The sequence below is a fragment of the Pelodiscus sinensis genome, chromosome 12, assembly GCF_049634645.1.
Source record: "Pelodiscus sinensis isolate JC-2024 chromosome 12, ASM4963464v1, whole genome shotgun sequence".
NCBI classification, from domain to species: Eukaryota; Metazoa; Chordata; order Testudines; family Trionychidae; genus Pelodiscus; species Pelodiscus sinensis.
Window position 1 is genome coordinate 45882770 of NC_134722.1, and position 22454 is coordinate 45905223.

The window sequence follows — 22454 nt, forward strand, 5'->3', positions numbered from 1 at the left end:
TGCATCGAAGCATCAGTAAAACAAGGACGAAATATAGTGAAATAAATAAAATGCAAAAGGAAATAAAACAATCCCACAAAATCCTTAAAGTTAGTGGCTTATTGTTGTTCTGTCACCCGTTTTGCAAAATGATTTCAGTGGCTTTCCAAAACTCAGAAATGCCCGCTTGAATGACACATATCTCTTGCTCTAGACCGTCTGTAATTGACAACTGATAACAGGTGACAACATTTTGTAAGCTGCCCTCTTACACTGATATAATGTTGATAGACCAAGGTAAAAATATCAGAACTATGTAAACTTAATGCCTTATAAAGACAATAATCCTAAAACCAGCGAATGCTTACCTAACATGCCTTGTGAATGCCATGTGTATTCATACCATGTTTTGACCCGATTTTGAACGGATTTGGGGATTTTGTAGAAATTCATGTATTTGACGGTGCTGTCCATGCAACTCCGATAATAAGTTTGTCCTGCGGTAGCAGCACCAACGACATCTCTCATCTGAGTTGGAGAAGGGAAAGGAACAGAATGAAGGGAAATAGCTATTTATGCATCATTACTCATAGCTGTTAAATATCCTAAACTCTATTAACAACTAGCTTCTTAGACTGAACATAAATTGTGTACAGGTTAGACCTTCCTGGTCCCGGATGAGGGTTTTGCCACACCAGGGGAGGTCATTTCTGGCCCCCCTGCCACTGCCTTCCCCCCTTCCCCACCCAATTGGGCTTTCCGACTTTCTTGAGCAACCCATCTGGGTCACGCTGGGCTCCCATTCCCTTGCCCCCACAGCACACTGGAACTTTCTGATCCTGGAACATCCATGGTCCTGCTGGACCACAAATGTTGCCAGATCAGAAAGTCCCAATTGACAGAGGTGCCACTTGTATTATGAGAGAGGTTTTTTTAGCATCTGCGTCCTCAGACTTAGAAAATGTGTCATGCAGCAGGTCAGGAGACCGTTTATGTTAATAAAATAAACCTTAACATAATGTAAGAATGCACACTGATGGTATTGGAATTTTTCAATATATAAACTGGGAAAGCACAGGGGATGCTATTTAGGAAACTGAAACACGATTTCAGAAAGATTACATTAAAAATAACAGACACTGTGAACCTGTCCTGCATCATGCAGAAGGGACGACAGAATGATTATTCATTTACCTGCCCGATCATAACAGAGAAAGCAAAGACCCCAGTGAAGTAGTTCAGAAGCTGGAAGACTATCTCAAACAGAGTTTGAGGGTCAGGCAGACCTCCAATAGTAATCAGAGTCTTGACAGCCCAGTAGTAACAGCGAATATAACTGCAAAGGAAAAAAAGAACAACTTTCCAACCAGTTTCCTTCACCTGAAAAGTCAGCATCTGTTTCATACCATTAGAACTACTCTGACACAGCCACCAAGTGACAACTTGGAAACTGCATGAACAACAAGAAGTCCTGTGGCACCTTATAGACATAACAGATTTATTGGGGAGTAGTTATTGTGAAATAGACTAATGCTATTTTGAAATATATGTCATGCATCTGATGAAGTGGGTCTTTGCCCATGAAAGCTTAGGCTCCAATAAATCTGTTAGTCTATAAGGACCCGCTATTTCGATTTTGTTATTTCAGGAGTTATTATTTCAAATTGAGTTATTTAAAAATAATTTCTTAGTGTTGACATGCCCTTAGTAGTAGGCAGGGCTGATATAATAAATCAGGTAATGATGATACTGTACTGGAAATGTTAGGCTTTTGACTCATCGATGAACTCGGATGTCAAAAGTCAGGTATTAATTCAGCCTTGGCTGTATCCAGTCTCTCTAAAGCTCCTAGTCTGTTGCACGTGCCTGTTCCAAAACAGAAGACATGCATACTAAGTACCTGTTTCCCTCCCCGTCGTAGACCCAACTGGTGGAACGCAGTCCCTGGTATGATGATGCCCAATAGTACAGGCATGAGTTTATGTGTAAGCTGAATAGTAGATAGGCTGTGGTCCTTATCACTCTGCAAAGCAAGGCAACAATGAAAGAGGAAAGATTACCATGAACCTGATCATGAAAAACACTTTCAACCCCCACCCCCAAAAACATCATTGTTAAAAGTGAAAAATAATTAATGGAAAAACAGGACAAGCTCTGATACTTGTAGTCTTAATAGAAAGAAAAAAGGAGCATTTAAAAACATTTGACACTAATTATTCCAAGATACTCCCCATCAGTTAGACAGTTAAAGCTCTGTACAACGCTTTGGAGAGTTTCTCTGGGGTAAGTGTATTTTTACCTGCTGCTTTACTCTATTTATCCCTATCACTCCAGCACCAAATTGTTTGGAAACAAAAGGATCATCTCGAATAGCGTTGACAGCATTTATTACATGGAGCTTGAACTAGGAAGAGGTTATTGACCAAATGCTATTATTAACAAAGACCATTTTTCTATCAACTTAAAAAAAAAAGAATAGTCTGGTAACACTTTAAAGACTAACAAAACATGTAGATGGGATCATGAGCTTTCGTGATCATCTGAAGAAGTGGGCTGTGCCCATGAAAGCTCATGATCCCATCTACATGTTTTGTTAGTCTTAAAAGTGCTACCAGACTATTTGTTGTTTTTTTAAGTTTATCATGTACAGACAAATTTGGCTACTCCCTGAGGCTTCATTTTTCTATAGTCATCTTTCACGTAGTGGAGGGGACATATCCTGGAAGCAGTGCCCTCTAGGTAATAATGCAGAAGATAAGACTTAAGAATGACTGAAAAAGAAGCTCTCGCTTCTTGGCTAAGACGACCTGAAAACGTGACATCTTCTGATGTGCTATTAGGGTCAGCCTGCCAGGAGACATTTTCAGCCACAGCAGAAATCACTACAGTGATAATGATTTATTCACCTAGGCGGACAAAGAGGAACTACATCTCCACCAAATTGCACCTCTTTCCCCTCCAATAAAAGATCAATCCAAACATATCTCCCTCCGAAATAGAAATGGATGTGTAGTTTGTCTCACCTGTAAACATATGCCTTGCTCAGGATAGCTTCAAGCCGGTTATTAAACTCAAAGAAAGCCATGTACTATTAAAGAGAATGATACATGTGCATTAACTTTCCATCATTCACAGCTGACAACTAGTTTTCAACAGGGCTTGAATGAAAAACTTTTAACTCAGTGGCTCTCAGCTTTCCAGACAACTGTACTCCTTTCAGGAGTCTGATTTGCTTCACCTACCCCAAGTTTCACCTCCCTTAAAAACTCCTTGCTAACAAAATTAGACATAAAAATACAAAAGTGTGACAGTGCAATATTACTGAACAATTGCATCTGCTCTCATTTTTTACCACATAATTATAAAATAAATTATTATTGTTGGTCCATTAGCCCTGGTCTAGACTAAGGCTTTATTTCAAAATAATCCCCTTTAAGTTGAATTAATAAGCGGAGCGCCCACTGTACCAAGCCCGTTATTTCGAAATAACAGGCCACTTATTTAGAAAACTGTACTCCTGCTTTCCTCGAGGAATAACACTAATTTAAAAATAGTTATTTCGAAATAGTGGTAGTGTGGACACTCCAGTGCTGTTATTTTGAAATAACTACTCCACAGGGTAATTCAAACTTATTACTCCTCCAGTGCTTCCTGCGGCTCTAGGTTGAGGTTGCACATCCACATTAATGGAGCCTGACTTGGAATAATTTCGAGGCTTCCCCGTAGTGTGGACATGCTATTTCGATTGTGTTATTTTGGGAGTTATTAAATCAATTTTAGTTATTTCAAAATAGTTTCCTAGTGTAGACATGTCCTCAGGGACCATACTGAGACTAGTGACTCCATCCATCCATCAAATCTTCCAGCTGGAAGTAACTTTCATGTGCACTCTTGTTGCTGCCCTCAAATTTTAAAGCATTATTTTACTGTCATTTAAAACCTCAATTGCTTGAAAATTTTTCTCTGTTTATATCAGATCTCATTCTAGCAATAAGGAAAATTTATAACCCAGTGGGTGTGTCTAGACTATACCTCTCTGATGACAGAGAGATGTAGATTAGGCACGTCAAAATTGCTAATGAAGCTGGGATTTAAATATCCTGCATCTCATTAGCATAAACATGGCTGCCGCCTTTTTTCAAAAAGGAGTTTTTTTCAGGAAAAAAATGGCTGTCTAGACGCAGATCTGTCGAAAACAAAGACTTTTTTGACAGATCCGGTAAACCTAATTATTTGAGGAATACAGGATCTGTTGAAAAAGGCTTTATTTTTGACAGATCCGTGTCTAGACTGCCATTTTTTCAAAAAAACTCAATTTCGAAAAAAAGCGGCAGCCATGTTTATGCTAATAAGCTGCGGTATATTTAAATCTCAGCTTCATTATCAATTTCAACGTGCTTGATTTGCATCCCTCTGTCGACAGTCTAGACGTAGCCTATGATATGGAATTCATTCCTGTTGCAACTGGAATCAATGGCAAAACTTCCATTATCTTGTATAGAAACAGGATCAGACCCTTAGTATGAACTCTGACAGTTCCTTCCCCACTAAATAAAATAAATTGTGATGCTCCTAATGACAGATAAAATGTAGGCAACTTTTAATATCTTCAAACAGATAAACCTCTTTTCTTCCCTGCCCCCATGTACTGTCACCTACACTTAATCTATTTCTACAGACATAAACAGTCATAAACTGTAATCATAAACAGTACAAGATTCTGTTACATTAATTAAGAATGTAGGTGTCTCTCCCCCACCCCCTTGTTTTTGTACCCTCCTGACTTACCTTTAGGCATCTAGGCAAACGCAAGAGAGAATTTACACCAACTTGGAAGTAAAAGAAATCCAGAGGAAGAAGGCAGATCACATCCATCTAAAGCTCACGTGTCAGACCATAACAGAAAACATGGTGGTGAATCGAAATGATCATGAGCTCTTTTCCTTCTACCAATACTCAGGCAAGGGTATTCTGGAGGGACCCAGTGCTGACTTCATTTAGTAAGCAACTTCCATTGAAATCAATAGCGGGTATTCAGGGGAGCAGTAGGGTAGGCCAATGGAAATAAAATTCATGCTCTATGGACATAATTATGAACAATCTTCCATAAACTTGTGCCCGTAACAACCGGGGCACTGGTGAAGCCAACACTGCAACAGGAACTCAACCATCCTTAAATTGCTGCAGCATGCTCTCATGCTCACCTCCAGTTAGCACTATTCTTCCTGGCCCTGTTTGAGGAGGCTACTGCTGCCAAAGCACCTGTGATCCCCAATTATATATGGCTAGCCCTTGTCCATACACACACCGAGGAGATGAGGAAAGGCTCCTCGCCTCCTTCCCGTTCCTTTCATAGTCAGCCTGGGCCATCCCAAACGTGGCCTACCTCTGTCAAGGTAACTATTGCACCTATTCAGAGGTGTGACTATTAACAGGAGGATATGGATTTCAAAATGTCCATTAAATAATAATAAATACACATAAACATCAAATAAAATGTGTCAGACCTTGAAGCGTCGGGATTTCAGGTAGTTCTGCCGCATGGCCTTTTTATCAGTCTAGATGAGAACAGGAAACAGAGAGAAATATCACTGGTTGGCAGTGAGGTTTACTGCCCTGAACCTGATTGAAAAGGCAGAGAGGACGGCATCTACACAAATAATCAGATACTTCCTTCCATTATATAGACACAGAGGAGAAGAAAAGTCCTAATTGCATGGGAAAAGAATTTGGATGGGAAAGAGGGGCAGAGGGAAATGACATCCCCTCCCCCCACATACACCATACTGCTATGACCTCTTCGCAGTGAATATGCTAGATCTTGTGTATGAGGAAAGCATGGGAACGTGGCTTAATAGAATCATAGACTCCTAGAACTGGAAGGGACCTTGAGAGATCATTGAGTCCAGTCCCCTGCCCTCACGGCAGGACCAAGCACTGTTAGGTCATCCCTGACAGGTGTCTGTCTAACCTGCTCTTAAATATCTCCAGTGATGGAGATTCCACAACCCCCCTAGGCAATTTATTCCAGTGCTTAGCCACCCTGACAGGAAGTTTTTCCTAATGTCCAACCTAAACCTCCCATGCTGCAATTTAAGCCCATTGCTTCTTGTCCTATCCTCAGAGGCCATGGAGAACAATTTTTCTCCCTCCTCCTTGTAACTCCTTTAGATACTTGAAAACCGCTATCATGTCCCCTCTCAGTTTTCCTTTTTCTAAACTAAACAAGCCCAGTTCTTTCAGTCTTCCCTCATAGGTCATGTTCTCTAGACCTTTCATCATTTTTGTTGCTCTTCTCTGGACCTTCTCCAATTTCTCCACATCTTTCTTGAAATGTGGTGTCCAGAACTGGACACAATTCTCCAACTGAGGCCTAATCAGTGCAGAGTAGAGCGGAAGAGTGTGTCGTGCTCACAGCACTCCTGTTAATGCATCCCAGAATCATGTTTGCTTTTTTGCAACAGCGTCACGCTGTTGATTCATGTTTAACTTGTCGTCCACCATGACCCCTAAATCCCTTTCTGCAATACTCCTTCCTAGACAATCACTAGTCATTCTGTAAGTGTGAAACTGTTCCTTCCTAAGTGGAGTATTTTGCATTTATTAAACTTCATCCTGTTCACCATTTCTCCAGTTTGTCCAGATCATTTTGAATAATGATGACCCTATCCTCCAAAGCACTTGCAACCCCTCTCAGCGTGGTATCATCTACAAACTTAATAAGCATCCTCTCTATGCCATTATCTAAATCTGTATTGAATGGAACCGGTCCCAAAACTGCGAACCCTACTTGTTATGCCCTTCCAGCATGATTGTGAACCGTTAATAACTACTCTCTGAGAACGGTTGTCCAGCCAGTTATGCACCCACCTCAGAGTAGCCCCATTTAGGTTGCATTTCCCTAGTTTATTGATAAGAAGGAGGGCAGAGGTGTTGAGACACATTCTTCTCAGGACATGGAGTAAATTGCAATTCCAAAAGCCTCTTGCATAGCTTCTCTGCACAGTGGATAATTTCACTATGCGCCCTGTGTCTCCCATCGGTAGACTCACTAGTGCACTGCTAGATGAAATGAGAGGACGGCAGCACAGCAGGCACTAGAATACAGGCAGTCCTCTGCATGCTGTGGCCCAGTAGCAGTACTACTGCACTTGCATAGATCTGCAAGTTTCATTCTGCCTGTTCCTAGGCTGTCAGCCCTGTGCATGGTTTTCTCAGTCATTTCTTCCCATTCTGTTCCATGACCAGCATTCGAATTCTGAAGGACTGCTACAGCATGATGTCAGGACCCCTAAAGCCACAGATCTTTACAGGCAAAACCTCTGCTTTTGTAATTTTTATATGTAATAGGAAGAATATAGCTGTTAGATACTGTTTAGCACAGCTCATTTAGTTGAATATAGGAAGTAAATCAAACCTATCAACTTCATTCTGCATCTCAAGCGCACAATCCAAACCGGTTTTGTTATCACTTTCATCATATTATTACTGGCAGTTAATTTTGGTTAGGTGCACTTGAGAAAAAACAACAAGAGAATGTATGGTGCTTTCAGCCCTCAGCTAGGGTTGCCAAGTGTCCGGTATTGAATCGGACAGCCTGGTATTTGCGCCTTCCGTCCAGTAAAAAAAATTCAGAAAATACCGGACACGTAAAATGCCTGGTATTTTCTGTTTTTCCCAGATCAGATGGTAGGAACATGCAGCGCAGCTCGGGCTGGCTGGGGAGGGAGGAGAATGGAGTGGGCCAGGAATTAAAGGCCCATATTTCGGCTCCGGTCAGTTTCTTTTTTTTTTTTTTTTTTTTGCTGTGCTTTTTTTTCCTCAACAGAATTTTTTCCCCTTTTTGGGGGGAGAGGGTTTGATATGTTTTGTTAAACCATTTGGCAACCCTAACTACAGGTAATAGAGGATGAAGGCTTTTCACAGAAGCTTGGTTGGGGAAGGGGAACATTTAAATATACCATGATGCTGAACAGCACTAGCTTATCTGTGGATATCTCTGTGCCTTGCGGAGTAGCTCTGTACTGATGAGTAAAAAAAATTCACTCAGGGCCAACTAAATAAATAAGGGATGTAGTCGAAGAGCTGCCTTTTTGTTATATTTTAACCTCCGACATTTGCAAAAAAAACCACCCCACAACACTTTTCTATGGACTTCAGAGGAGGAGGTACTCAAAGCAAGTGAACGTCCTGTTTGAAACTTTGCCTCAAGAGGGAAGCGCAACTAGCTGCCACTTACAATTATGTCGCCTCCTTGAACAAACTGCAGGCGGACCTGAAAGACAATGATGTCCAGAAAGTAGATGAGGTCACAGAGATAGTCTACAATTAGCCAGGAATGGAGATTTTCAGGTGTCTGGTATCGAAAGGTGCAGCGTACTGGAATTAGCCAGCAGTTCCAATTCCAGGCCAGAACAACAAAGAACAGCCACAGCACATACATCAAATCTAAGCAGAGGGAAGCACAGGTCAAAATTAGTGAGCAGTTGACAGGGAATAACCACATATTATCAACAGGGTTGATAGTAAGGATGAACAGAAGATGCTAAAAATTAAAGGGAACAAAACTTCCTAAATTTCAAGCACTTTATGTTAAGCTGCCTTTGCTCTGCTTCCAGAATATATTCCCTTTTTTCCCTTCTTCCTTGCACTTTGAGACTACAGTGAAATAGCTGCTGGCTTTTGAAAAGAGCTGACTCTGAATGAACCAGATGGTTAAGAAAGGGGCCAGGCAGAGTACCTAAAAGAATGTCTCTCTTCCCTCTGCTCTTCTAAATGAAAAAAATCAGTCATAGACAAGAGCTAAATCACTCTTCGCTTCCGATGTCCTTTCCACTCTCTCTTTTCTTTCTCCTCCTTTCGTTCCATTCCATTTCATCTTGTACCATCCTTTTCTCATAAATGGAGCAGTAGCATTATCTCAAACAATAATCTTTTTCAATTACTTACTGGTGAGAGGGTCTATACTGCTTGGGAACCGGTAATTTTTTACACGGTCTAACCAGGGGCGGCGTTTGAATTTGCAGCACAGCATCTCACAGTAATGTTCTTCCACTTCAGCTTTCGCAGCGTCAGTTGCTTTTTCTTCCGCTGGTGGTGGTTCTTGAGAGGTTTTCTTGGAAGGAGCTATGAACATTCATAGAATTATTGAGAGCAGTGCACATTTCTCTGACAGGCTGAAGTTCTCGAGTTTGTGCGTGGCCTTTAATTTTTTCTCTTATTAAAAATAGCCACTTCACAAAAAAACAGTCTGCATTACTAGCTAAGAGTGTGTCTACACCGCCACCCTTGTTCGAACTAGGTTGGCTAATGTAGGCATTCAAACTTCCAAACGAAGCCCGGGATTTAAATATCCCAGGTTTTATTCGCATGTTCCCGGGCGCCGCCATTTTTAAATGCCCCGTAGTTCGAACTCCCTGCCCGCGGCTACAGGCGGCACGGACTAGGTAGTTCGAATTAAAGCTCCTAATTTGAACTACCGTTATGCCTCCTGCAAGGAGGGAGTTCGAACTACGGGGCATTTAAAAATGGAGGCACCCGGAAACATGCAAATAAAGCACGGGATATTTAAATCTCGGGCTTCATTTGCAACTTCGAATGCCTACATTAGCCACCCTAGTTTGAACTAGGATGGCAGTGTAGACATACCCTAAGAGTTTTGTTAATGTTCATGACTTTCACTATCTCTTCACCGATTGGCCTCTCTTAGAACATAAGAGCATATGAACGGCCATAACAGGTCAGTCAAAGGTCCATCTAGCCCAATATCCTGTCTGCCGACAGTAGCCCAAAGGGAGTGAACACAACAGGTAATCATCACATGATCCCTCTCCTGTCATCCATCTTAGACTATGTCTTGGGCTATGTTTACATTGCAATGCTATTTCAGGACACTGGAGAATCCTGAAATCGCTATCTTGTGTCTTCACAGCAAGCCCATTATTTCGAAATATAACAGGCTCACTATTCCGACGTCCCTGTAAACCTCATTCCATGAGGAGTAAGGGACATTTCAGAATAGCAGGTTATTTCAAAATTTGGTGCTGTGTAGACAGTGCCAAATTACAAAATAAGCTATTGCAAAATAAGATTGAAATAAGATACCCAATTTGCGTAGCTCAAGTTGCGTATCTTATTTCGAGCTATGGTGCAGTGTAGATGCACCTCAGGAGTCTGAGTAGCTGCACAGGATTTGTGCCAGTTAACTCCTGTGTCCTTCGTAATTAGTCATAGTATAATAGTATAATATTCTTCACTTATACAGCTGTACATTTTCAAAGCATTGTCCAACTATCAGTATAGTTACCCTCATAACACTCTGTTGTAGTATGGAATTGTAAGTTTTCCATTTCACAGATGAAACAGCTGAGGAACAAAGATATTAACCTCAATTGCCCAAGGTCACACAATTCCAGCAGAGTATGGAATAGATCCCAATTCTCCTAAATCCCTGCCTTTTGCCTTAGGCAGAAGACCTTCCTCCCTCCCTTTTTATTAGGTAAAAGATTGCTGTGGTTTTTGTTTGTGTGCGATGTGCCTTTTTTTTTTTTTTTTTTTTTTGCATAAGGAATTAGTCTAAAATCACCGAGGACCTTACAATAGATTTGAACACCACTTTAAGAGGGCTGCTCATGTCCACACACTTCTACTCAAGAATTCTGTGTTGTTTCATGTCCCCTTTCATTTTTCTTGAAAGGCAGGTATGTTGTTGAGTTTCCAGGTTACAAAACCAAATAATAATTTTTATTGCTTGGGCTTTTATGAAGCCAGTTCCTCCGGCTCCATAACTTCTACCTCTTGCCCAGCACTCTGCCTGTCTATAGAGAGGCCCTGCACCCAGCTGTAACTCACATGCCACAGGGGTGTCGTCATCATCATCAGAAGTAACATCTGGATCAATCAGTTTCTCTTTCACTTTCTCAGTCCTTTCTTTAAAGAGCCTCACAAGCTCCTGCAGCCGGTCATTGATGACTGTACTGTTCTGGCTTGCTGATGACCCTGCTCGCTCTGGCGAGCTGCAGAAAAACCATCACGGTGTATATAATTGTACACGGTCAAGTGTGACAACATGGATTACCATCAATCAGAGAATCACAGAGCTGGAAGGGACCTCAAGAGATCATAGCCCCCCCCCATCAAATTTACCTTTAGACCATCCATAACAGGTAGTTATCTAATCTCCTCTTAAAATTCTCCAGTGACAGGGATTCTACCACCTACGTCATGGTAACTCATTCTGCTATGTAACTATACTGACCGATAGAAGTTTCTCCTAATATCTAACCAGAGGTTCTCAAACTGCATTGTGCCACGACCCCCTTCTGACAACACAAATTACTGCATTACCCCAGAAGGAAGGACCAGAGCCTGATCCCCAGCACCCCGGTCAGGGGGCCTGTAACCTAGTCCTGCCACCCAGCCCCAGGTGCTGGGTCTGGGACTCCAGCTTTGGCTCCAGCCCCCGCAGCTCTAAGCCAGCCCAGATGACCCCAATAAAAGGAGGATCACTTTGGGGTCCTGACCCACAGTTTGAGAACTGCTGATCTAACCTAAATCTCTCGAGCTGCAGATTAAGCTGGTTATTTCTTGTCCTACCTTCTGTGGACATGGAGAACCACTGATCACTATCCTCTTTGTAATAGCCCTTAAGGTATCTGAGGAGTTACCGGGTCCCTCCTGAGTCTTCTTTTCTCAAGACTAAATATGCCCACATGTTACCCTTTCCTAGTAGATCACATTTTCTAAATCGTTTAATATTTTTGTGGCTCTCCTCTGAATTGTCTCCAGTCTGTCTACGCCTTTCTTAAAATGTGGCACAGACACAAAACTGACCTCAGTACTCCAGCTGAGGCCCTTGTGCGGAAGGAGCGGGGAGCAAACCCTTTCACCCAGTCAGAGCCGGTCTTAGGGGCGGGTGAGCTGAGCAGTCACTGAGGGCCGCCATTTTCACGGGGCCGCTGACAGAGCCGGTCTTAGGGGAGCGCCGCAACCGCATTTCGGCCTGACCTCCCCGATCCTCTCCCCAGGTCTCCCTGGTTACTCCCCAACCCTTTTTTAAAAAAAAATTTTTTGCTTGACAAATTTTCCTCAGCTTTTTTTTCCCCTCAGTATTTTTTTAAACGCATCTGGCAACCCTGCAGGTGCCTGGGGCCGCCAATTGGTTAGGACTGGCCCTGCACCGAGTCCTTCACAGCACCCAGGGGTTCAACACGAGTGCTGTAACTCATGTGAAACCCCCCCCCCCACTCATTTACACCGCATGAAATCCCAGATAGCCATCCATCTATCCATTTCTCTGTTGTATGTTAGGTATTTCTTAGGCACCAGTCACTTTTGTATCTATGCACCAACATATAAAATCCTAATAACTACATCCAGTGCTTTTTTTGTTTAAAAAAAAAAAAAAGGTGCCGGTACTCCAGAGAAAAGTTGTTGAGCTCTGACTGGCGGTGCTAGTACTGCGGCTGGAGGTGCCGGTACTGAGTATGAGGCAGTGCCGTCACAAAAAAAGCCCTGACTACACCGATTCATGAAACTGGACCTCTCATTCTCGCAGGATACCCAACTCACTCTTTTCTCTCGCCAGGTGAGGCTCTGTCTGGAGACTCAAGTGGGGATGGCACGATTAAATCCTCTAGGCTGTCGTCCTGGGAAGGCAGCTTCTTCCTAAAGAAAAATGAGTAGCTGACATTAGTAACAAAGACAACCAGAAAGAAAATTCAGGAGGTAGCCGAGTTAGTCTGTACAGGATAAACTTAAAAAACAACAAATGGTCTGGTAGCACTTTATAGACTAACAAAACGTGTCGATGGGATCATGAACTTTCGTGGGCACAGCCCACTTCTTCAGATGACCTAAACTCAAAACTCCAGTCATCTGACGAAGTGGGTTGTGCCCACGAAAGCTCATGATCCCATCTACATGTTTTGTTAGTCTATAAAGTGCTACCAGACCAGGAGGAAAATGTTCTTTGCTCCTTTCCCTCCACACACACACACACTGTCTGTCTCTGTCTCTGTCTCTCTCTCTCTCATTCTCTCTCATAAACTTCCCCATAAGGTTTTAAAAAAGTAAACCAAATCAGAGTAATTTACACTGTAAAATAACAGAATTTCAGAGAGAGCTTCAGGGTTGTCTCTTGTATTTCAGCAGCTCACGGTGTCGGACGCCATCAAGTGGTCACAGGATATCTATTTAGAACATATCACTGAACGCTGGCCATACGAGGACAGATGAACGGGAGTGCCAGTGAGACCTGAGGTCAGAACAATCATTGAAATACTTCTCTGATGGATTGTAATTACTGAGGGACAATCCTCACTCATTGCTATATTTACTTTGCATAAGCTACCTTTAGTATAATGTTTTATGAGGAATGTATCCTGATAGTTGGATGCTAATATCTAAACTGTATCATTAAATATATTCACCTAAATTTGGGATACTGTAGATTATGTACTGCCTGTATTTTATGACTTCTAAACTAAACTTTGTATTTGGGGATAATTTAAGCATTATACTCTTTCCTTAACCTGTGTACTGTACTGTATTTGATCGTTTTAACATTAGCTTTAACAAAAAATGTGAAGTCTGTTCTTAACTCATATCTCAGCTACAGAATGCACTTAGAACTAGGGGCTCTGATTGCTATTGAGGTGCTATTTCATGTACATAATAAATACATATAATTATAATCATAAAATAAAATGAGACTCTATCAGTATCAGTTGGCTGTGCACAGCCCTCCCACGCAGGAAACTCTGGTTCGAGAGTTGCCTTGGGGATTCTTGCTTATTGTGCAAGAGAAAGTTTTAATCAACATACAGTGGGCAATGTACTAGCTCTGAGAGTAAGGGCTGCTGTGTGTAAGTGTCGTTTGCACCTACAGCAACAGCCTGAACATTAACATTGGCAACTGGGAGGAGGTTGTTGGACATCCTAGGTACACACATGGTTGGTTTGTTTTTACATGCACCAGGTATGTGAGAAATGTGATTTTTGTGGCAAAATGGAAAACACATAAATTAGTCCTGGGTCTTAATAGCTATGTGGTATACCTGCCAACCCCTCTTTTTCAGAAACTCCCTCCTGGGTTAGCCTTGGTCAAAGGTCAGTCTTGGTGAGCCTCAGTGAATCCCATACACAACTGATTACAGGAAATCAAGGACCAAATTTTCCCCTTAGCTGATTTCAACATGCTGAAACGTAAGACAAACACTTCTCTGAACTAGCGCCTGTCTCTTGCACAACTTTTATGACATCAGACATCATGCAGTTGATAGTTATAAGCAAAGCTAATTCATCAAATAGAGATCTGAACCCTGACTGCACTGTACTGGACTTAAATTTTAAATACAAGACATTCCACTCACTTGGTCCTGGAATATCTCACGTAAATTGTCGCTGGCTTCCTTATTGCATAAGGATGTCTTGCAGTCAAAAAATGAATTGGCATTGCACTTAGTAAAAGACAAATTGCACACATAGAGATTCCAACATTTTTTCACTAACTGCATTGGTCCTTTATTATTCAAGCCCGCATGTTTACAAGAACGCGAATGTTATAAACCTGTAAGTCTCATACAATGGTCTGCAGAGTTGGTCCAAGGTGTTTTTGAAAGTAGCAGTCATTCTTTAAGGAAAAGCGAGCATCCTGCGTTGATGGAAGAGTACAACCCCCTCTATCCACTTCCTTAACTGACACACTTGAAAGTTATCCTTCCCGTCCATCAGCATATGCAATCTGTTTTTGTGTCTCTCACATAGTTTGGAGGAAATGCCTCTAAATTTACATTCAAAGTAACAAAAGTGCCCCTTAGAAAGAAAAGACAGAGAGATCTGTCCGCTGAATGTTTGGTGATGCTATGTCTAGGCTACGTAGAATTTTCGAAAGAGGATATGCAAATTCCGCGGAAATATGTATATCTTCTTCCGATCTCACTTTCGAAAGAAGTGAGTAGTCTGGTCGCAGTTTTTTGGGGGGAAAACCCCCTTTTTTGAAAAGCACGCTCTTCCTTAAAAAAGGAGGTCTACGCATTTTTTTTTCAAAAAAGGGGGTTTTTCCCGAAAAAAAAAAACCACATCCAGACTACTTTCACTTTCGAAAGATCCTCTTTTGAAAGTGAGATTGGAAGAAGACATGCAAGTTCCCACGGAATTTGCATATCCTCTTTTGAAAAAAAAAACAACGTAGTTTAGACGTGCCCTCAGGGACAAGGCTTATGACTGGCTGCCGTGGGGCAATTTGCCTACTTTCCTGGCACACGTTACAGCCAGAGGGAAAGCAACCAACCAAGAAAGAAATTGAAAGTGCAGCTGCTCATTTTGGAATTGAAAGGAATGGAAAGTTCACTGCTCATTTTGCCTTCTCTAGGGCAGCCAATGAGGAGGTGAGGGAGCAAGGTCACTGATGGGGCGGAGAGGGGCAGCCGTGGGATGGGACAGTGATTTAAAAGGGCCCAACAGACTCCCCATTACCACAGCAGCAACCTGAGCTCCACGTCCTTTAAATAGCTGCTGGAGCTCCAGGTGGCATGTGCCATACAGCACTGAAGGGCTGTCTGGGAGAAGCTGGCCCAGCCCTGCCCCAACTCTACTAGGGGCCTGTGGCCCCTGTACCAGGAAGATTTTTAAATTACTTTCACTGCTGGATTTCACTGCTAAATACCTTGCAGATGAGTATATGTGTGTAAGTGGGTTGAGAAAGTTAGTACAGGTTGATCCTCTCTAGTCCGGCACCCTCGGGAACTGACCGGTTCCGAACCAGAGAATTTTCTGGACGATGGGAGGTCAATATTATCTAGCAGCATTACCAACTCTTCCACTGCTTTTGGGGCTGTTAGAGGTAAATGAGAGCTAAATAACAGCATAGAACACGGAGCTGGGACTGGTGGTTGTAAACAAACTTTATGGGACCGTGGGAAACTTGGCCACACCTGTGAAAAGCGGACATCCGGCTACCTCAAATAATTCTGGACAATGAATGTTTCCAGAGTAGAGAGTTCTGAACTAGAGAGGTTCAACCTGGACTTTCCTAACAGGTCTCAATGTCTTAATTGCCTGAGAAGGAAAAGACTCTCTGTGTGATGCTCTCATTAGAACATAAGAGCAGTCATCCTGGGTCAGGCCAATGGTCTATCTACCAACATTGGCCAGAGCCAGATCCTTGAGAGAGAAAGAACAATACAGGACAATTTCAAGTCCCAGCTTCTGGCAGTTGGATGTTTAGGGATATGCAAAGCATGGAGTTGTGTCCCTGATCATCATGGCTCATAGTCATTGATGAACCTCTCGTCCATGAACAGCTGATTATTTTGAACCCAGTCATACTTTTGGACCTTCACAATATCGCACAGCAAAGTGCGATTGACATTTTGACTGTGCACATTGACTGGGCATTGGGTGAAGACGTTCTTCCTTTTGTTTATTATAAACTTGATGCCTGTTAATTTCACAAGTTGATCCTTGTTTCTCGTGTTATGTGAAGGGATAAATAATGCTTCATTGCCTCCATACCGTTCATAATGTTATGGACCTCTATCATATCCCCCCTTAGTTGGAACGTCTCAGTCTTCTTAATCTCTTCTCATATTGAAGATGGTCCATATCACTAATAGCTTTTGTAGCCTTTTTCTGCAAAACTCTATGGGCCAATTTTACCCTAAAATACACTATGACTGCACCTCCAATAGAAGTCAATATGCATTATGTCTCGGTAGCAGAGGTCAAACATGGGATATAAGGCCAACCCATTAAACGAAGAGCGCCGAAACAGCGGTAGAAAAAATGCGAAGAGCTGCCTCAGAATTGTTGACCAAAAAAAAGGGGGGGGGGAGCTGGTGGGTCCATTTATAGAGGCGCAAGGGACAGCTTCATGAGCTGCAGGTTGGCCACCCCTTAACTAGATTCAAAGCCTATTAAAATTCATTTATCTAAATAGGACTTGGAACAGGTCCTACATATATGGCTAAGATGGCATAACTATTTAATGGGGAGAGGGTTGTATATGAAGTAAACATTAAACATGAAAGAGATTAAATGAATAATCAAAGATACAAGCTTATTATATTATAAAATATTGCCACTTATTGATTTATAAAGTAGCTTTCACAGTGCTGTACCAGATGAAAACCAAGCCCAACAGAGCCTTGCAGCCATGAATCTAAAAATAACTGAAGGAAAAGAAGATTTTTAAGACACGGGGTGTGATGAGAGGCAAGATATGCTCAAACCATATTACACACATTTGAAGGAACTGAGGTATGAAGGATTTTGAATACAAGTAATAAAAATTTAAATGGCATCTGCAAATTTACCGGTAGCTAAAGTAATTGCCTCAATAAAGCCACCACTTGAGAAATGTGAAGTCTTGGATACAGGGGAAGAAAGGAGTCATTCATTTTGAAGTGTTCTGAAAAGATTATCTGCAGAAACTTGACAAGGCAGGGAAACCAATAAAGAAAATTGTTGCAATGCTTTGGGGAGGAGAGAGCAAAAGCACGAACCAGAATTTCAGCAGGGCCAGAGATATTTCCATTGAAGTTTAAAAAAAATATATTAGCAGAAACACGACCTAGTTAAAGTGTCAGGTTGCATTTCTGCTAGAAATAGATTACCTATTTCTAATTCTAGAGCGGTATGCCTAAAACCAACTGAGTTTGCCCAAATGGCAGAGCCCTTGTCTTGTACTGATTGTATACTAGAAATCTGATTGTTTTTTAAATTTAGCTTTGCTATTTTTTTATTGCACTGTGCTCAGATACTTTCCATAGGCACCTTGCAAATATATCATTTGTATTTCTGTAGCAAGAAACACTCTAACCAAGATCAAATAGCACTGTTATAATAGACACACAATGCAACAAGCAGAATGGGAGATAGTCCCTGCCCTAAACAGCGTACAAGTTAAGTAGAGAAGAAAGACAAAGCCCTATATATTGATCCCATTATATTTTCATGTGACACGAAAATTCACCTCCCTTTCTAAAACTGTGCACAGAGAGACTGTACTGAATGCAAACAGAAAAAATATTATTTTGATGCTATTAATCAGCCTTATTTTATAGGTGGAAAACTAAGACACAGAATGATTAAATGATTTGCTCATGTCTATGGTAGCTAGAAACAGAACTCAAAGGAATGGCCATACTGGGTCAGACCAAAGGTCCATCCAGCTCAGTACCCTGTCTGCCGACAGTGGCCAATGCCAGATGCCCCAGAGGAAGTGAACCGAACACGTAATGATCAAGTGATCTCTCTCCTGCCATTCATCTCCACCCTCTGACAAACAGGCTAGGGACACTATTCCTTACCCATCCTGGCTAATAGCCATTAATGGACTTAATCTCCATGAATTTATCTAGTTCTCTTTTAAACCCTGTTATAGTCCTAGCCTTCACAACCTCCTCAGGCAAGGAGTTCTACAAGTTGACTGTGCGCTGTGTGAAAAATAAAAATAAAAATAACCCATATCTACTGAGTCCCTATCCAGTGCTTTAACCACACCAACACTTTTCCCCTCTAATAAGTATATAAGTAAATATAAAACCTGCTATTGGTACATATGCAGGATCCTGTGAAGAAGAAAGGATGAATGCAGTTCTCTCTGCTCTCTGGATCCTATTTTACACCTTCATGAAAAGCATTTTGAACAGTACTAGAAGACTTTTCACATTTATCCTCAACAGTATTTTATTAAACGGTGTCAAAGATCAATGAAATGCTTGACCGTAAGAATCTTCATGAACTGGTTATCAGAGAGATTCAAAGCGAGAGAGAGGCCATCAAAGAATGAGACTTATGATCACTCAAGCAGCTCAGATAGTCCATGAAGGATGAATTTTGCTGATTTTTTTAATTAGCTCAGATAAAACAAAATTTGCCTTGTCATTGCTCAGTGCATTACTGGGCTGTCTTTTAGTGCATTAGCCAATGGCCCATGAGGGACTTAATGGACAATGGCAAAGAAGCAACAACAAGAAAAATGTATTAAGATGGGAATCCAGGGATCTAGGACCTGCCCATCTATAAGCACATCTAGATATTTATACTGCTGTCTTCTCCAAAGTAGAGGAACTCATTATAATCCAAGTACTGTTCCTGGGTATGCAACATCCTTTCTTTGGGACTTTGAACAAGTCACATGACATTCTTGTGCCTCAGTTCCCCACATGTAATACAGATAACAATACTGCCATGTTTTACAAGGCTGTTGTTTGATTCATTAAGAGCTGTAAAGTTAGTTGAAATCTTCTGGTGGAAAGTACACCGTGAAGGATCTCGCTGTTGGTGAAAAAGGGTGGGGAGATTTGGGAACATTTTCAACTTTGATATTCTCAACAAAATCCCACCAAATAACTGACACATAGAATCATAGAGCTGGAAGAGACCTCAGGAGTCATCAAGTCCAGCCCCCTGCCCAAGGCAGGACCAATCCCAACTAAATCAACCCAGCCAGGGCTTTATCAAGCTGAGACTTAAACACCTCTAGGGATGGAGATTCCACCCCCGCCCTAGGGAACCCGTCCCAGTGCTTCACCACCAGCCTAAGCAAATAGTTTTTCCTAATATCCAACCTACACCTCTCCCACTGTAACTTGAGACCATTGCTCCTTGTTCTGCCATCTGTCAGTACTGTGAACAGCCTCTCTCCATCCTCTCTGGTACCTCCCTTCAGGAAGTTGAAGGCTGCTATCAAATCCCCCCTCACTCTTCTCTTCTGCAGACTAAACAAGCCCAAATCCCTCAGCCTCTCCTCATCGGTCATGTGCTCCAACCCCCTCATCATTTTGGTTGCCCTCCGCTGGACCCTCTCCAATGTGTCCACATCCTTTCTATAGTGGGGGGCCCAAAAAGGGACACAATATTCCAGATGTGGCCTCACCAGTGCCGAATAAAGGGGAATAATCACTTCTCTGGATCTGCTGGCAATGCTCCTCCTAATGCAGCCTAATATGCCATTAGCCTTCTTGGCTACAAGGGCACACTGCTGACTCATATCCAGCTTCTCATCCACTGTAACCCCCAGGTCCTTTTCTGCCAAACTGCTACTTAGTCAGTCAGTCCCCAGCCTGTAGCAATGCTTGGGATTCTTCCGTCCCAAGTGCAGGACTTTACACTTATCCTCATCAGATTTCTTTTAGCCCAATCCTCTAATCTGTTTAGGTTACAGTGGACCCTATCCCTGCCCTCCAGCGTATCTACCTCTCCCCCTAGCTTAGTGTCATCTGCAAACTTGCTGAGGGTGCAATCCATCCCCTCATCCAGATTACGCGGTATGGGGGGAAGAGATAGTTGCTGTGAGGCCCAACCATTCAAAGGGGCACAGGCCTCCTGGCCACCACGCTCTAGGTGGCCGTCTCTCTAAGAATAAATGGGTCAGAGCCAATATTTGGGTCTGATTATTCCTGAACTTTGTGAGGGTTTAGAATCTGAGCCCAATTCTGAAATTTTGGTCTGGTTCTTATCTCGACAACAGCACAAAACTAAACCACAGATCCGAAAGCCTGTGATTTTGGGGTGACTGAACACTGTGTCAAAATTTTGCATCGCAGTCTATCTTTAGTTGACTCTGAATTACAAGCACTAGGAATACAATCCAGGTTTTGGAACGGCTTCAAATATATGGAAGTATCTTCAACTCTCGTCCGAAGCATTAGGTCTTGTTTATTCTAGTCCCTGTTGCTGTGAATCACTGTTAGCAAGGAATATTAATATCCCATGCTAACAATAGAGATCAGCAACAGGTGCAGCTAAAAAGAGATCTGAATTTGGTTTAACTGCAATTACAGGTTCAGCACTGTTTTAGAAACCATATCAGCTTGCAATCAAATCATGTAGGCTACATCTAGACTGGCATGATTTTCCGCAAATGCTTTTAATGGGAAATTTTTCCATTAAAAGCATTTGCAGAAAAGAGCATCTAGATTGGCATGGACGCTTTTGCGCAAAAGCACTTTTTGTGGAAAAGTGTCCGTGCCAATCTAGACGCGGTTTTGCGCAAGAAAGCCCCAATTGCCATTTTCGCCATCGGGGCTTTTTTGCACAAAACAGTCCTGAGCTGTCTACACTGGCCCTCTTGTGCAAAAACATTTCCGGAAAAGGGCTTTTGCCCGAACGGGAACGTCAAAGCATTTTCGCAAGAAGCACTGATTTCAGACTGTAGAACGTCAGTGCTTTGTGCAAATTCAAGCGGCCAGTGTAGACAGCTGGCAAGATTTTCCGCAAAAGCAAGTGCTTTTGCGGAAAAACTTGCCAGTCTAGAAGCAGCCGTACAGTATTAGTTCAACACCACTCACTGCTCTGTCATTGCAACAGATTCTTTTCCTAGCTTAGACAAGCGTTTAGAAACCTTTGAAACTGAGTGCCTTCCTTCCTGGTTCATCTCAGTGTTTCCTCTGCTGTGGCAATGTAGCAAGAGAAAAAAGGAACGAGAGTTCTCTATGCTACTGAAGGGAATGGGCAGAGAAGAGCCTTTTCTGCAGATTTTTGTTAATGACATAGGAGCTGCACACAGAGGCTTTGTCTACACTGCAGGGTTTTCATGCAAGAAGCTGTGGAAGAAAACAAGTCCTCACTTTGAGTTTGTTGAAGCCTTTCCAGAAGAGTTCTTGCACAAAGACTTCTTGCGCCAAAGCGCATCCAGACCTCAAAGCGCATCGCAAAAGCCATGTGCTTTTGCGCAAGAGAGCGTCCATACTGCATGGACGCTCTTGCACAAGAAACCTCTAATGGCCATTCACAGAATGGCCATCAGAGCTCCTGTGCTTTTTTCCATAAGGGTTTCTTGCATAAAACCCCCTACAGAGCATTCACACCTGCCTTTTTGTGCAAGAGCTGTAGTGCAAAAAAGAGTTATTCCTCTTGGGGAGAGGAATTACTCTACTGGAAAAAGCCCTCTGTTCCGCCGATTTACTTGTGCAAGAACATGATTAAGGTGTGGATGCTCCGCTGGTTTTTGCACAAAAACCTTGTAGTGTAGACATAACAGAGACAAAACAGACATACGGTACAGGACAATGAGCAAATAAGCAAACCAAAGCCTGGCACACTCGACAGCGTCCATGCAGCTGCTTTTGCAGAAAAACTTGCCAGCTGTCTACACTGGCCGCTTGAATTTGCACAAAAGCACTGACGTTCTACAGTCCGAAATCAGTGCTTCTTGCACAAATGCTTTGACCTTCCCGTTCGGGCAAAAGCCCTTTTCTGGAAATGTTTTTGCGCAAAAGGGCCAGTGTAGACAGCTCAGGACTGTTTTGCGGAAAAAAGCCCCGATGGCGAAAATGGCGATTGGGGCTTTCTTGCGCAAAACCGCGTCTAGATTGGCACGGACGCTTTTCCGCAAAAAGTGCTTTCTGTTTCTGTTAAAAGCATTTGCGGAAAATCATGCCAGTCTAGACGTAGCCATAGTTATTCTCTCTCAAAAAATTATCCCGTTTTCATTCTCCTAAAAGATGAAAAACTCATCCAGGCCAGTT

The 22454-nt window shown here is 42.3% G+C and overlaps 1 protein-coding gene across 1 annotated transcript in view; it reads right to left on the bottom strand.

Annotated features, from left to right (window-relative positions):
- LOC102447101 (cyclic nucleotide-gated channel beta-1) overlaps positions 1 to 22454 on the bottom strand; it is a 47200-nt gene that overhangs the window by 11973 nt on the left and 12773 nt on the right. Inside the window, exons 5-14 of the mRNA XM_075940450.1 lie at positions 12550 to 12645; positions 10831 to 10994; positions 8929 to 9105; positions 8219 to 8427; positions 5487 to 5537; positions 4768 to 4854; positions 3003 to 3067; positions 1880 to 2002; positions 1174 to 1315; positions 348 to 507 (exon numbers count right to left, since the gene is read on the bottom strand). Of these exons, the coding sequence (XP_075796565.1) occupies positions 348 to 507; positions 1174 to 1315; positions 1880 to 2002; positions 3003 to 3067; positions 4768 to 4854; positions 5487 to 5537; positions 8219 to 8427; positions 8929 to 9105; positions 10831 to 10994; positions 12550 to 12645 (1274 nt within the window). The remainder of the gene's footprint in view (positions 1 to 347; positions 508 to 1173; positions 1316 to 1879; positions 2003 to 3002; positions 3068 to 4767; positions 4855 to 5486; positions 5538 to 8218; positions 8428 to 8928; positions 9106 to 10830; positions 10995 to 12549; positions 12646 to 22454) is intronic.